Source organism: Rhinolophus sinicus, chromosome 13 (assembly GCF_057876585.1).
Source record: "Rhinolophus sinicus isolate RSI-liver-muscle chromosome 13, RSI-T2T, whole genome shotgun sequence".
Classification (NCBI taxonomy): Eukaryota; Metazoa; Chordata; class Mammalia; order Chiroptera; family Rhinolophidae; genus Rhinolophus; species Rhinolophus sinicus.
The window spans coordinates 20,229,985-20,244,807 of NC_142513.1; the positions used below are offsets into that span (position 1 = coordinate 20,229,985).

General features: G+C 48.2%; 1 protein-coding gene across 1 annotated transcript in view; it reads left to right on the forward strand.

The window, feature by feature from the left end:
• The window catches only part of GSS (glutathione synthetase), a 22,017-nt gene extending 7,355 nt beyond the window's left edge, over positions 1 to 14,662 (forward strand). The window contains exons 3-13 of the mRNA XM_019733498.3: positions 442 to 587; positions 2,846 to 2,921; positions 3,207 to 3,346; positions 4,072 to 4,188; positions 6,282 to 6,362; positions 6,464 to 6,541; positions 7,678 to 7,744; positions 10,912 to 11,106; positions 11,563 to 11,644; positions 13,003 to 13,192; positions 14,171 to 14,662. Of these exons, the coding sequence (XP_019589057.3) occupies positions 442 to 587; positions 2,846 to 2,921; positions 3,207 to 3,346; positions 4,072 to 4,188; positions 6,282 to 6,362; positions 6,464 to 6,541; positions 7,678 to 7,744; positions 10,912 to 11,106; positions 11,563 to 11,644; positions 13,003 to 13,192; positions 14,171 to 14,294 (1,296 nt within the window). The 3' untranslated portion in view covers positions 14,295 to 14,662. The remainder of the gene's footprint in view (positions 1 to 441; positions 588 to 2,845; positions 2,922 to 3,206; positions 3,347 to 4,071; positions 4,189 to 6,281; positions 6,363 to 6,463; positions 6,542 to 7,677; positions 7,745 to 10,911; positions 11,107 to 11,562; positions 11,645 to 13,002; positions 13,193 to 14,170) is intronic.
• Positions 14,663 to 14,823: the final 161 nt, after the last annotated feature.

The window sequence follows — 14,823 nt, forward strand, 5'->3', positions numbered from 1 at the left end:
TGGCTCAAATCCCACTGCTACTTAAGAGCTTTATATGATTTTAGATATGATACTTCTCTGAGACTCAGTTCCGTTATCTATTTATTAAGTACATATAATAATAGTATCTTCCTCATAGGGATAAATGATGAATCCATGTAAAGTATTTAAAACAGTGCCCTGCATACAGTAAGTGTGCAATAATTTTTTGTGTTGTTTTTTGCCGTTTTGCTTTTGATCTTTCTTTTTTTTAATCTGAAGAGATAAAATATTATAGAATCTAGAAGTCCTCTTTGTACCGCTTCCTGATCCTGTTCTTCTCTTTCTTTCCAGAGGTACCCACTGTCCTGCAGTCTGTGTGTCATAAGTAAATGTAGGCCATACTTGCCATGGGGTTACATTTATAGGAAGACAATCCATTCACAGGTGTACTAGCCCTGCCCATTCTCTCCCCTTGATCAGGTGGTGAGCTATGCCCCATTCACGCTCTTCCCCTCGCTGGTCCCCAGGGCCCTGCTGGAGCAGGCCTATGCTGTGCAGAGGGACTTCAACCTGCTGGTGGATGCTGTCAGCCAGAACGCTGCCTTTCTGGAGCAAACTCTGGCCAGGTACTGGGGGATGGGACACTAAGGGACCACGAACCACTAGAACCAAGGGACTGGAAGACTGGGGAGCCATAAGGTGTCGCTCTGGAAGCTGACATGGTGGGCTGGGGGACAGGGACCCTCCAGGAGAAACAAAACGTAGTATAATAGAAGTCAGGAGAGCTGCTGTCTAATCCTGGTTGTACCACTTACTTAGTAATATGGCCTCAAGCAAGTCCCTGTCTTTCTCCAGGCCTCCATTTCTTCATCTGTAAAATGGGGAGGTTAGCCTAAATCTAAGGTCCCTTCCAACACTGACATTTCATGATTCTCTGATCCATGACCCCCGCTTTGAAGACTGAAATTTCCATTTGGAATTAGAGATGGTCAGCTTAGTTTTGAGGTTATTTGGTTTAAAGTCAGATTTCCTACTTCTTCTCCTAAGCAATGACCCTTTCTTGTTGCCTCAACGCCTCTCCTCTTTGGGTGGGATGGGGTGCAGACTGGGCAACACCCAGGGCACAAGGATACAGAACCCCCATAATGGCTCACCCCACCGTCCCCTCTCTGTCTCTTTTCCTTTGATCTTTTTTTTTTTCCCTTTCAGGCCCTGGAGCAAGGGAAATTTCTTTCCTTTAAAATTAAATTCTTTATTTTAGAATTAGAATTAAATATATAAATATATATATGTGTGTGTGTATAAACGTAGAGACTAGACATATATAATTGAATATCTGCTTAATTTTTCCAAAGAAAACAACAATTTTGTTAGAGACATAATCTCTTAAAAATGAGCACATTGCCATGAGGGTGAATGTGACAAGGGATCGTAATGGTACGAAGTTTGGAAACCAGTGACTTGTTGCTAAAAACCCAATGAGTCGTGAATGTACAAACTCGACTACCACCTTCCCCCCAGACCTTTCTTAGGATGGGCCTGGCTTTTGTACCCGTGATTCTGGATTGTGGGAAATACGAGCAGTCTGATTTATGACCATTACCCTAAAGATGTGATTAGGTAGACCTTCCCTGCAGCCTGTCTTTGCAACCCTTGCTTTCCTTGTTCCCCTCTCCTCTGAAATGCACACAAACCCTAGCTTGTAAGAAAGAACACATATGCGAGAACAGCCCCCTGGAGTCCGGAATGGAAGGGGAGCACCTCTTCAGAAGAGGGAAAATGTGTCTTTTCAGCCTCTTGCCTGGAGGCTGGACCCTCTCCTCTTCACCAAGGGCTGGCAAGCCCTCTGAGGGAGCTGGCTGGGTTGCAGAGGAATTTCAGGGCAGGCCCGAGCTCCTTGGGCTCAGTGGGACCCCTGTAACAAGGTGAGCCTGCGAGTCAGGCTAGAGCTGGCATGCAGAGAACACCCTGAATCTTGAGAGGCAACAAGTGTGGCGTTAGTTACCTGTGGGTGCCTCTCCCCGAGGCTTCAGAAAACCATACTGGATGGGCTCCTACCACATGTCATATGTCACAGCAGCACACTGGGCCATGATGATGAGCCAGCACAGACATGGCGTCCACTCTCCTGTGCTTTATAGTCAAATAGGAGAGACAACTCTAGTCACACAAAATGGAAAAATTGCAGCTACAGTCAGTGCTGTAAAGGAGAGGTCCACAGCTCTGTGAGAGCACAGGCAGGGCGACATGATCCAGACATGGAAGCTTCCTTGAGGAAATCACATCATATGAGGACTAATTGAAGGAAAAAGTAGGATAGTTAGCTTGAGTCAGAAAACTCCTGGGGGAGCACAGGGCATAACTGCTGTCCTCTAATCTCTGAGGGCTGCCGTGGAAGAGGAAGAAAAGGCTTGTCCCAGGAGGTCCCAGAGTGTAGGGGAAACTACGGAGAGTTAATGTCAGGTCAGCCGGAAAGCTTACAGCCATCAGAGCTATTCAAGTATAGAATGCCATTGTATCACATGCCATTTTTCAGTTCTTGTTGGGACCAGACTCTATGTTCAATTCTCATGTAATATCTCATTTCCTCTTCATCACAACTCTGTCATATAAGTGTAATTATTTTCCTCTTCATTTTACAGTTGAGCAAACTGAGACACAGAGAGGTGAAATGATTCTCCGAGGTTGTCTGGTCGAGTGGTAGAGCTGAGATTTGAACCCAGGTCATCTGGCTCTAAACCACTTGTTTTCTATGGGGTTGGTGTGGGTGTTCAGGTTTGGGCCAGTAGACCCAGAGAGGATTCAGGAGTCAACGGACAGGGGTGGGACTCCTTGACCTTGAAGGTTCCATGGAGCCTAGAAATTCTTCTGCTTCCTCCTCTAGCACCATCAAAAGAGACAACTTTACTGCTCATCTCTTTGACATCCACAAGCAAGTCCTGAAAGAGGGCATTGCCCAGGTAATCATTCCCTATTCCACCCCAGTCTGCGACCTTCCCCTCCCAACCAATCTCTCTCTCTCTCTCTCTCTCTCTCTCTCTCTCTCGGGAATCTGCCTCTTTTTGGTCCCTGGGTGTACATCAGTGGCCAATCCTGGGATGACCAAAACAGTGATTCCACTGTGTTTGGGAGTGTTGGCCCGCGCCTCTGATCTCTCCATAGCGTTCTGGGTACCTGTCTGCTCCATGGCTAGGCCCTCAGTCAGCCCCCAGGCAAATGTCCTCAGCCTTCAGTTTTCCCCACAGACTGTGTTCCTGGGCCTGAATCGCTCAGACTACATGTTCCAGCGCAACGCAGATGGCTCCTCAGCCCTGAAACAGATTGAAATCAACACCATCTCTGCTAGCTTTGGGGGCCTGGCCTCCCGGACCCCGGCTGTGCATCGGTAGGTCCCTTGGGCCACCCTGGGTACATCAGTGGGGTGACAGCCTGATGAGCCTACAGTCACAGGTGGGGGCAGGTATCTCCAACTCTGACTGTGCCTTCCTGGGCCCTGCTTCATGTGTCCCACACCCCCACGCCCCAATCTCATAGCATAGTTTCCACTTGTAATTAGGTCTTGGTATTTCAGAGAAGGGACGTCATAGTTCATGTAGTCCTACCTCCTCATGGGTATTCTAGGCAGAGGGAACAGTATGTGTGACGGTCCTTAGCCGAGGAAAGCTTATATGTTTGAAGGCCTGAAAGGAGGTCAGAATCCAAGGCAGAGTGGGAGGCAGAGGCTTCTCCTCTGAGGGCTGGACCCTAGTAGCATTCATTTCTAGCCAGCAATGGTGCTGTAGGTTGTTGTAAATCCAGGTGGTCTGCAGCAGGATTCCAGATAGCACCTGGGGCTCAGGGAAAGGGGTGTCAGCTCATTGGGACGCTGGTGTGGAGTGGAAACACAGGGTCTCTGGGCTCTTCTGGGCATGTACACGGGGGCGGGGGGGGCAGGGTTAGGGCAGTCCTGCATATTCTAGCCTGAGGTGGAGCCTACAGGAGGGTGATGGTAAGATGCCTTTTCATGCTCGGCTGTTCTCAAGGTGATGTTCCCGTAAGTGTCTGTGAGTCACAGGTAGAGGGAGCTTTCAGATCCATCCAATCACTGAACAGACATCTCTCTTCTTACAGACATGTTCTCAATGCCCTGAGTAAGACCAAAGAAGCTGCCAACATCCTCTCCAATAATCCCAGCAAGGGTCTGGCACTGGGGATCGCCAAAGCCTGGGAGCTCTATGGTTCAGCCAAGTAAGCGGGGGGAGACGTGGCAGCAGAATCCTGCTTGAGATTCAGCATTCATGGGGGCAGCAGCTTCTTCTTTGCCTGACTTCACAAATTAAATCATAGATTTGAAAAATGTTTTAAAAAATTCAAGGATCATTATATGGTACTTTCAATATTAATAATAATAACTACCATTTAAGGAGTCCTAGTTTTATTTTACAGAAGAGCAGACTGGGCTTTCAGAGAGGTTGAATAACTTGCCCAAAGTCATACAGCTAGTTAAGTTTAGAATTCATGTCTATCTGCCTCTCAAGCCTGTGTTCTCTCTACTATACTGTTCTTCCTCTAAGAGGAATGGTCCCATAATAGAGATTGAAAAACTGAGGCTCAAGCATTTGTAGAGCAGATTAATTTTCATTGATTATCTCAAACTTTGTAATAATTTTTTAAAGGAAGCCTGGGAAATGAATTATGATTTCAATATAGACATTTATTCAAACTCTTTCAAAATACAGTATCTGTGGTTGGAATGAGATAAGAAACAGGGATTCTTGGTATAAAAGTTTGGAAGCTATGATCTATTTAACACCCTTATTTTATATATGGGGAACTTAGGGTCCCAAGGAAAGAAACTGACCTGCCCAAGGACAAGTGTGACACTACAAGTCACTGACAGAGCCAGGATTGGGCCTCAGGAGTCCTCACTGCCAGCCAGCATGTTACTGCCATGTTACTTCCTTAGTTGCAACTTTCCTAGTCCTGCTCCCAACAGGCTGCTTGGAACTGAAGGCAGGAGAAGGTAGAATATGTTTTCTGAGTCTGGCTCCGATTATTTTACAGGGAGCAGGCTGATTTAATTAACAGGGCATGTGGTTCCACTTTAGCCTCCAGCCTCCATCCTCTGCCCCTTCTTAGAGATGGGCCAGCCTGGGCTGGGTGCCACCTTCCTACCCATGAACAGAGCAGATCAGGCTGCAAAGTGAAGAGCAAGGCCATTCGGGACTCTCTCAGAGCAAGATGGCTTGTGAGAGCCCCATTTCTAGCTTGTCTCTCAGATACCCAACTCAAAGCCAAGACTCAGCTTAATGTCATATCTGACCTCAAGAGATTTCAGGCAGGCCAGGAGAGGGGGCATGCTAGGACCTGTACTTCAGCTAAGTGGAAAAGAGTCAAGCAGAGTGTAAGATGTTCTGCTAAGGTAGGGAGAAGCAGAGACAAACAGACAAGAGGCCAGGAATCCGTACTTAGCCTCCTAAGCCAAAGTCCAGCCACCAAGACTCTCAGCAAGAAGCCACAGGCACCGAGCACTACAGCTACAACAAAACGGGACTTTGGTACTGCTGAGTGTTGGCCCTAAGGGAGTCTGGTGGGGAGCTGGATCTGCCTTTGACAACCGAAAACAGCTTCGTTGGTAGCCAAACAGACAGTTCTCTGGCTTTAGCTGTTCCCTGAGTCCTTGAGCTCCTGCTTCTTTAAGAAGCACGTGGATAAGCATAGAGGAAGAGGCCAGGTAAGCCCCAGTGATCCATGTGGGATCAAACGTGGCCTTGCGTGCGTCACAGAAATGTTGGAAAGCCCCAGGAGGCAATGCCTTATTCATCGTTGGTGCTATAGGGTTTCTGTAGGATTCTATCGAGCTATTCTCTTGTTTCATACAAGAACCACAAACTCTCTTATTTTATGCTTACAATCTAGTAACAGGGCTTTTAGCCCCCAACGCCCAGCATTGTTCTTTCACAAAATATACGTTAGTACTCACACCTATTTATTCTTCCAGAAAGATTTTAAAATCATTATGTTAAGTTTTAAGAAAAAGTCCTCTTGGGTTTTTGAGACGCTTCTACATTTAAATTTTAATTTGCAAGAAAATGGAGGTCATTGCAATATTTCATCTACCTACTAGAGAAGGAGTAGAGACATCCTTTAATTTTTCAGGTTTCCTATTTTCAGGAATTAACGTGCCGTGGCCTCAGGTGTCTATGCCTGAGACAGTCCTGAGTTGAGAGAATATCTGTTCTTTCAAGGAAGCTATGTTCTCATTCTCACCCCTGAAGGGGGTGAGACAGTGGGAGGATAAGTTTGGCAGCCACCTTGGGCCACCTCTGCTTTTTCCCCAGTGCTCTGGTGCTACTGATTGCTCAAGAGAAGGAAAGGAACATATTTGACCAGCGTGCCATAGAGAACGAGCTACTGGCCAGGTAAGTAAAGGAAGGGAGACCTCCAGATGTGGCCCCAGGATTGGGGAGATCCACTCAGAATGGACCATTCACTCCCTCTGACCCTTGCCCATCTTTCCCAGGAACATCCATGTAATCCGGCGAAGGTTTGAAGATGTCTCTGAAAAGGGATCTCTTGACCACAACAGAAAGCTGTTTATGTGAGTGTTCAGGGAGCATTCCCCAAGGATCCAATTCCCCAAGGGCTGGTTTTGGAAACTCATTCTGCCACCTACTTCCCCCAAACTATCCTTTCTTCTGGGAGATGTGATAGCTTGCTTCCTTCTCTCCGAATTTTAGGAGTGAGCTCTGAAATATCCCATCATTCCAGGAAATTTTGGAGAAGGCTAGCCAAGTTCTGCTTCTAGAGGGTTGTATCAGAGCTGCTAACATTCTGGATAAGGGCCTTCTTAAAATAACCTCGGTTTTCATACGGCCCTGAGTTCCCAGAAGTTTTCCTTCCCCTCTTGGTGGCTAATCAGGTCAGGCCTGGGCAGTTGGGCTGGGCAGTCGGGGAGGAAGAAGGTTAGCTGGCTCCTTCTGTGACTGTTCTGGGACTAGCTCTCTGAGCCCAGGCAAGACTTCCAGGGGGCTGGATTTGTGCTCCAAGCCAGGCTCTGCACTTCCCTCTAGGGTCCCCCACCAGGTGACTCTAGTACCACATATTCAGATAGCATTGCTTGCAGTACACATATTTAGACCTGGAACTTTGTGATTCTTAAAATTAAGAACCTCCATGGAATTTCATCATACCACTTACTATTTTCAAAATGTGCTTTTAGCATAACAAACAAAGTCATTACTTTCCAAATAAACCAGAGAACATCAAATAAATCAAAGAAAAAGGGAAGACGTTCAAAAGACAGTCTATGTCTTAATTAGACTCATGATTTTACATCTCCCCACTGTCATCCCTGCCATATTAAAAAATCTCAGCCTGGTTTCAGCTACTTTAAACAGTGTAAATATGATTTTGCTGCTCAGTAATTAGAGCCAAATTTGTTTTTAATTTACCTAATCTGATTCTGGTTGTCTTCTTGTTTCCCTCTGGCCTTTCTAGAATGACTCTAGATCTGGAATATTCTAAAGCATTCTTTATTGCACACAGCCATGTTTTTAGTGGAAGGAGTGGGGATGTGGCTATCTACTTTCACTAGTTCCAGTGGACCCCTGTCCAGGCTACTCCTGGGGACTTTCAAAGAAGCCAAGCTCATTTTGATGCACCCTGAAATAGATCGATTCACTGAACACATCAGTTATAATTTAACACAACAGCTTTTTCCATCCTGTGTTCTAGGGACGGCCGGGAGATTGCTGTGGTTTACTTCCGGGATGGCTACATGCCAAGTCAGTACGGTCAACAGGTTGGTATTTTCTGTTCGATCATTCTTTGCCTCCTGGGACCCACTATTGCTCCTCAGAGACCCAACTCAGGTGTCACAACAACTTGGGTTTTTCCCTGAGCTCTGGCTTCAGTACTTCCTCAGGGAACTTGCTGCTAGAACCTCCTATTCTGTAAGCTTTTTGCTACCTCTCACTCTACAAACACACTGTCTTTTAGAATCTGAATCCTCAGGAATCCATGATGCTTCAGCCATTCACATCATTTCTGGGGATATGCTGGTAAATATTTAACAACCATCTTTCTGGAGGGAGAGTCCCATTTGTAGCATTTGCCGATTTCTGTGGTGTAAATACTCCTTATCATGGCCAGTGTCAAGCTACCCAACTTAACATCACTAAACAGAGTTGGGAAGAGGTAGGTATAATCAGCTCTCACTAGCTGGTGCAAACCAGTTCCACCACACCACTAACCCTTTGCTTCCTGCCAACTCTTACCTCTGATGCAACTTTCATCTGCATCAGAAAAGTTTTTATCACCTGCACATTCTTGTTAACGACAGTAATGATATCTATCACCTTATCTTGCTATCCTACCATGTAATTTGAAAATTACTTTCCATATTCATTATTTCATTTAATCTTTACAACCACCTGTGAGGCATAAAATTAACCCCATTATACAGATGAAGAAACTAAGGTTTAGAGAGATACAGGGGCATGTCTAAGGTCTCACAGGGAGTTCCCAGACTTTCTGACTCTCAGTCTAGTGGCATTCCCAGTATATCATTCTTCTCCCCTATCCCTAATCTACAGCATGGAGAAGCGAAGAAGCCTTGATTTCAGTTGGGAGACAATAAAGGAGGAAATAAGTTAGAAAATACCATGAGTAGTAGGCTGGGGTCATGAGCCTTTGGCTCTGCTTCTGGGAGCTCATGGGTAGTTTCTTGACCCTTTCTGAGCTCAGTTTCTGTAAGCTGAGGGAACCACACTAGAAAATTGAGAGAGCTCCTTCAATATCTATCGTTCTTTGAATATAGGATTCTCCGTAAGGCCCAGCTGTATAGGGAGCAGCTCTACAGAAGGTCCTTTACTCTAGAAAGTGTTAGCAGTGGTGGGAACTCACTGACTAGAGAAGAGAGAAACTGTCCATTTGGAAAATGGATCCAAGTTCCAGGATAGGGTGTTTGGGAGAAGGAGCCAAAAAAAAAGAGAGAAGAGGTTGAGCTAATAAGGAAGGACATTAGTGCATAAGGAGGACATTTTTAGGGAACCGAGAAGCTCAGACCAGGTTTAGAACATGGAGATAAATCTGCAATTAGTGACTCGCTAGGTGACCCTGGGCAAGCTCCTGACCATCTCTGAGTTTTGCTTTTCCTGCACCTAACATAATAGTACTTTTCTGGGTTTACCTCTGATGTTCTGGGCCCCGGTAGCTCTGCCTGGAATAGCAGCCTAGTAGGTGCCTGGGTTACTGGTGAGGACCAGCCAAGGTACTGCAGGTGGACTTACCGTATCAAACGAAGGACAGCAGGCGCAAGGGTGGGGCAGGCTGCGAAGGCGTGTGTGTTGTTCCTCAGACCATAGCCTTGATCCTGCTGTGGGCAGTTTGATGTGGTTTGGAGTCAAGGACAGACTGTTCCCCCACTGCCTGAAAATGGGGACGAGAGCTGGGAGGCATGACCCCCTGCTGTTTCCCTGCCTCTTGCACCATAAACTCTTAGCACCCTGGACCTTTCACCCTGTGATGACCCACCTATAGGCCTCTGCTCATATTATTCTGTTAATCTGAGTACAGCAGGTCCTCAAATAACATTGTTTCATGATAATGATGAGAAAAAAAATTCAATCCCTGGCTGGGGCCACTGTCTCTGTGGAGTTTGCATGGTCTCCCCATGTCTGCGTGGGTCGGCATGGGTTTCCTCCTGGTACTTGGTTTCTTCCTACATCCCAAAGATGTGAACATTAGATGAATTGTCCCAGTGTGAGTGTGTGTGTGGGTGTGTGGGTGTGCCCTGCAATGGAAGGGCATCTTGTCCAGGGTTGGTTCCCACCTGGAGCCATGAGCTGCTGGGATTGGCTCCAGCCACCCGCAACCCTGGCCTGGACTACACGGGCTGGGAAGTAATCTTACTTGTCTTTATTCATCTTTCTTAAATGTACGAATGGCTCACATTTATTTCAGTGCTTAATATTAGAAGTGTTTTGGGTCTTTATTTAGAAGTTTGGTGTTTTTGTGACCAGAAATATGCCGTAGGATCTTAACGCTTGTTTATATCCATGAGCCTATGGTGAAATTGGTCTCATTATATGTCGTTTTGCTTAAAGTTGCAGTTTCCAAGAATCTTACTGACAACATTATGTGAGGACGTATTGTACCTCTTCCTTATTGAGTCTCACCTGTCAGACTCTACCTGTCCACTCAGATTTCACCTCATTAAACAACGAAAACAAATAATTATTGACAACCTACAAAGTACCAGGCACTGCATTAGACACTGGGGATACAACAGTGACAGGAAACAAGACAGGCAACAAGCGTCTGCTCCTTGTGGAGCTCACAGTCCGCTCAGGGAGATGGACGGCAGGAAGTAAATAAAAATAGAAAAGAAAAAAAAGGGGTTTTGTCCTAGTTGGGGGAAACTCTTTGAATGAAACAACTGGGTGGAAAGATAGCGAATGATAGGGAAGCCCACATTAAGTAGGGTGGTTTGAGAAGATGACTTGGAGGCAAGACTTAAAGATGAGAAGGATCCAACCATCCTCTGGAAAAGCCAAAAGGAACAGAATTACAGGCAGAGGGAAAAGCAGCAAACGCAGAAGTCTGTAAGCGGGAGTGATGTTTGTGTGTTTGCAGACTGACAAGCCTGTGTGGCTGGAATGCGAGCCTGGAGTAGAGGGATGGCATCAAAAGAGGTGGAGAAGGAAAGAGTTCGGATTTTATTTGGAGTCCCCTGGGAAGCTGAGCTCATAAACGCTTTTGTCCTTTGCCCTTTAATCATCATCACGTGTCCTTGGGCTAGACTGTGAGCTCCCTGCGGGCAAGAATCCTGCCTCACAAGGACGGTGCAGTGAACTGGGAGACCATGAATATGAGGCTAGAAAGCACAATACCTGGCACCTGAATGCTCGAGAAAGGTCAACCGAAGTGAAATCAAGTAGAATTCCTTTTGTTTTCTTCTCTCTGCAGAACTGGGAAGCCCGCCTGCTGCTGGAGAGGTCATGCGCTGTCAAGTGCCCAGACATTGCCACCCAGCTGGCTGGGACGAAGAAGGTGCAGCAGCAGCTGAGCAGAGCGGGCGTGCTGGAGGTGTTGCTCCCTGGCCAGCCTGAGGCCGTGGCCCGCCTCCGGGCCACCTTTGCGGGCCTCTACTCCCTGGACATGGTGTGTGGGCAGCCCATGTCTCCCCCTACAAACCTAGGTGGCAGGGAGCCGAGCCCAACGTGTTGGGGAGGCTGGAGCCGGCACTGGGCTGGACTTGAGTCAGTGATGCTCTGTGAGAAGCCCTAGTCCTGGAGAGGGCGGCTGGAATCCACTATAAACTCTTCTCAGCAAAGGTGGAGACGGGGATGGAACCCAGAGGAGGAGACTGAGGCAGACAGCAAGAGTTAGGGAATATCTGTACCTGCTTTCAGGCCTCCTGCTGCAGGCCCCTGAACTGTGGCGAGAAAGCTTGTTCTCATTGCTACTGCTGGGTTTTGGGGGGTCACATCCAGAGAGTAGGCATCCAGCCTGAAGGGGCTTATGGCTCTCTCCCCTCCTGCTCTGCACAACCAGCAGGACTTTAGCTCCTGTCTTCGGCCCCAGACGGCTGGTGACTGCTTTCTTGCGTCCTGCCAGGGTGAAGAAGGGGACCAGGCCATCACGGAGGCCCTTGCTGCTCCTAGCCGGTTCGTGCTAAAGCCTCAGAGAGAGGGTGGAGGTAGGTGGATCCCATTTACAGGGCTGCCTGGGGAAAGGGGCCGGCACTATGGGCACAGTCCCAGGCTCTGGGCTATACAGGAGGAAGTGACACAGGCCCTCACCTTGGACAGTGTCCTAGGAGACTCTGCGATCACATGCTATGGAGCACAGGAGAATCTGATTAACCAGCACTCGGGGGTTTGGACAAGTTTAGCCTGAGGTGTCTGTGGGTGGATTGTGGGGAAGTGGGATGGGGACGTATCGGGATGTTGGATGTCTTCCTGCCTAGTTTGAACTCCGTGAGGGCGGAGATCATTTATGCCTCACAGGCCCAGAGGGGATGGTTTTGATCTTGTTCTTAAGGGATAGGTAGGAGTTTGCCAGGTGGGAAAGGGAGAGTATTCCATACAGAAGGAGCAAAGGCACGGGTCCATGAGATTAATGAGTTACAGGTGAGGCTGGAATGGTATGCGGGATGGGAGGAGGCAGGGATTGGGGCTGGCAAAGGTGGTTTGGGACCTGATTATAAACATTGGATATACCAGTATGGAGGAAATTGGATTTCATCCTAAAGGTAGTGGGAAATCATTAGAGAGTTTTAGGGTGGGAAGGGACACCCGAATGACCCAAGATCCATGTTTCCCATGGCAGAGCATGTCCTGGAATGAAGGGAGAAATTAGGAGCAGAAAGACCACAGAGGAGGCTGGTATAGTCGTCCAGAAGAGCAGTGTAGAGGCCTGGGTGAGGGCTACGCCAGTGTGGACTACAGACAGAAGGGACGTGTCTGAGTGGGTGACGTAACGGACAGGGAGGAGTTAAACCTGACTCAGGGATGCTTTTCGCCTGATGGGGAGCAGAGAGGTCCAGGAGGGCAGGTACAGGCAGACGTGACAAATTCTGTTTGGACAAGTTTATTTGGTGGGGGGCCCATGGGATATTCATGTGAAGTCTAGAGCAGGAAGCTTGAGTTAAAGATTTGGGAATTAAGAAGTTATAGGATATAGATGGAGCCTTGGAAGAAATCTTTCTGGAAAAACGTTTGTATGTGGCAGAGAGAACAAAGGTGGAGGACCAATTCCGTGGGAATGCCAACATTTAGGAGGGGCAGGAGCCAGTCAGAAAGGCTGAGAAGGAACAGACGTGGACAGGGAGGAGAACCAGGGCGGGAAGGTGTGGTGGAAGCTGTGTTTGCTTGTGTGAGTCAGGGCTCTTCTGTTAAGGTGATAGTCCGTCCTCGGGAGGCAGGCCTGCCCTGGCTTCCCTAAGCTGGCGTCAGGAACTGAGGCTGCTGACTTGCCCACTTAGCCCCAGAAGTGGGGGCACCGGGTGGAGAAGGTGGGCAGAGGGTCCAGGGTGATTGGCCAGTGGAATTGCAGGTAACAACCTATATGGGGACGACATGGTGCAAGCCCTGGAGCGACTGAAGGACAGTGAGGAGAGGGCCTCCTACATCCTCATGGAGAAGATCGAGCCTGAGCCTTTTGGGAATTGCCTGCTGCGGCCCGGAAGCCCTGTCCGAGTGGTCCAGTGCGTCTCAGAGCTGGGCATCTTTGGGGTCTATGTCAGGTGAGTCAGTCAGGAGGGGCTGCTCCTTGCCGGAGGGCCAGCCAAGAAAGCCTGGAGAGAAGCACTAGACCACGAGCAGGCCTCCTGGTCCCAGCTCTGCCAATCCCTAGCTGCGTTTTCTGATCTAGTAAATGAAGCGAAGGACCCAAGCCCTGCCCACCTCACAGGGCTATCAAAATAAACCCAAATGAGAAACGTTTTGCAACTATAAAGGAAATTTCAAGTAGTATCAAGATGGATGAGAATATATCTGGACTAGAAGGAGAACCCAGGGAAGAAGAGAGTTTGGGTCCAGTTCCCAGGCCACCAGGGATTCTGGGGAAAGGTGGGATGGGCCAGCTGGAAGATATACTCAGCGGCTGTGAAAAACTGAATGGCCTCTGCGTTTGGATTTGAGCACCAAAGAATCAGGAAGAGAGGAAGACTTGGGAATTTGTAAGGAGCAGTTCCTAGGCCCTCATACCACTTCCCGGAAGGTACTCCAGGGTCAGAGCAAGGTAGAAATCCCAGATTCCACCATGCTCCCCACCAGAGCCTGCGCTTTATAACCTTCCCCTCTAACCACTTGCAGGCTCTGTCTGTCACTCCCCGTACCCCCACCCCTCCGCAGCACCACAGCCATCTTAGAGGTAGAGAAGGACATTTACAGCTACAGAACATGAAATGTGACCCTAGCATCATGCTAAGTGCTTTTCCTGCTTTACTTAATCCTCGTCACCATCTTGCAAAGTGAGAGGTATTATCCCTGTTTTAAACTGAGGAAATTGATGTTTGGAAAGCCTGAGTAACTTGCTCAAAGACACTGAGCTAATCATTTCCAAGTTAGGATACAAACCCAAATCTGATTCTAAAATCCTAGCACTTTGTCGGGTGTAGTCAGTCACCCATGTACTATTCAGCTGGGACCAGGGAAGGTCCTGGGTTTGGGGGCTGAATCCAGGTGACAGAGTTGTGTGTCTCCCACCCGCATTTCTATAGGCAGGAAAAGACACTTGTGATGAATAAGCACGTGGGACATCTGCTTCGAACCAAAGCCATCGAGCACGCAGATGGTGGCGTGGCAGCAGGAGTGGCAGTCCTGGACAACCCATACCCTGTGTGAGGGCTCATCCAGGCCCCCCAGGCTTCGCTCAAGAGACCTTCTATCCCGCGTACTTGTTACTCCTCTCAAGTCCTCCTGAGAGGGGTTTCTCTCCCCAACCTTGGGAGGGCAGGGCTGGACAACTCCAGGGCCTTCACAGGTTGAATCCTGGGTATCTCCCATTTGAGGACCAGAAAAGCTGTTTGGGTACAGCTGAAAGAAGCTGATCTGAAGTAAGGGTCCATAACCCCGTCACCCTCCTGTGAGCCCCTCGTCAGCCTTTTCATCAGGTCCCAGAGTCTGACTTGGGATAGGACTGAGGAGTAGGAGGAGGGGGGTGGAAGGGCATCCTTTCTCCACCTCTGCCTTAAATAAAACCGTATTTCTGATTCTGTGATTCCTTGGTTTGTGCAATTAGGGGAGGGAAGAGCTGTAATCTGGGTCAGCCCAGTTAAAGTGGATTGGAGCAGGGGAAGTGACTTGGCTCGACTCAGAGCTTCCCTAGCCCTAGACCCTATGAAGAGGGCCCTGAAGTCCAATCCTTAGTCAC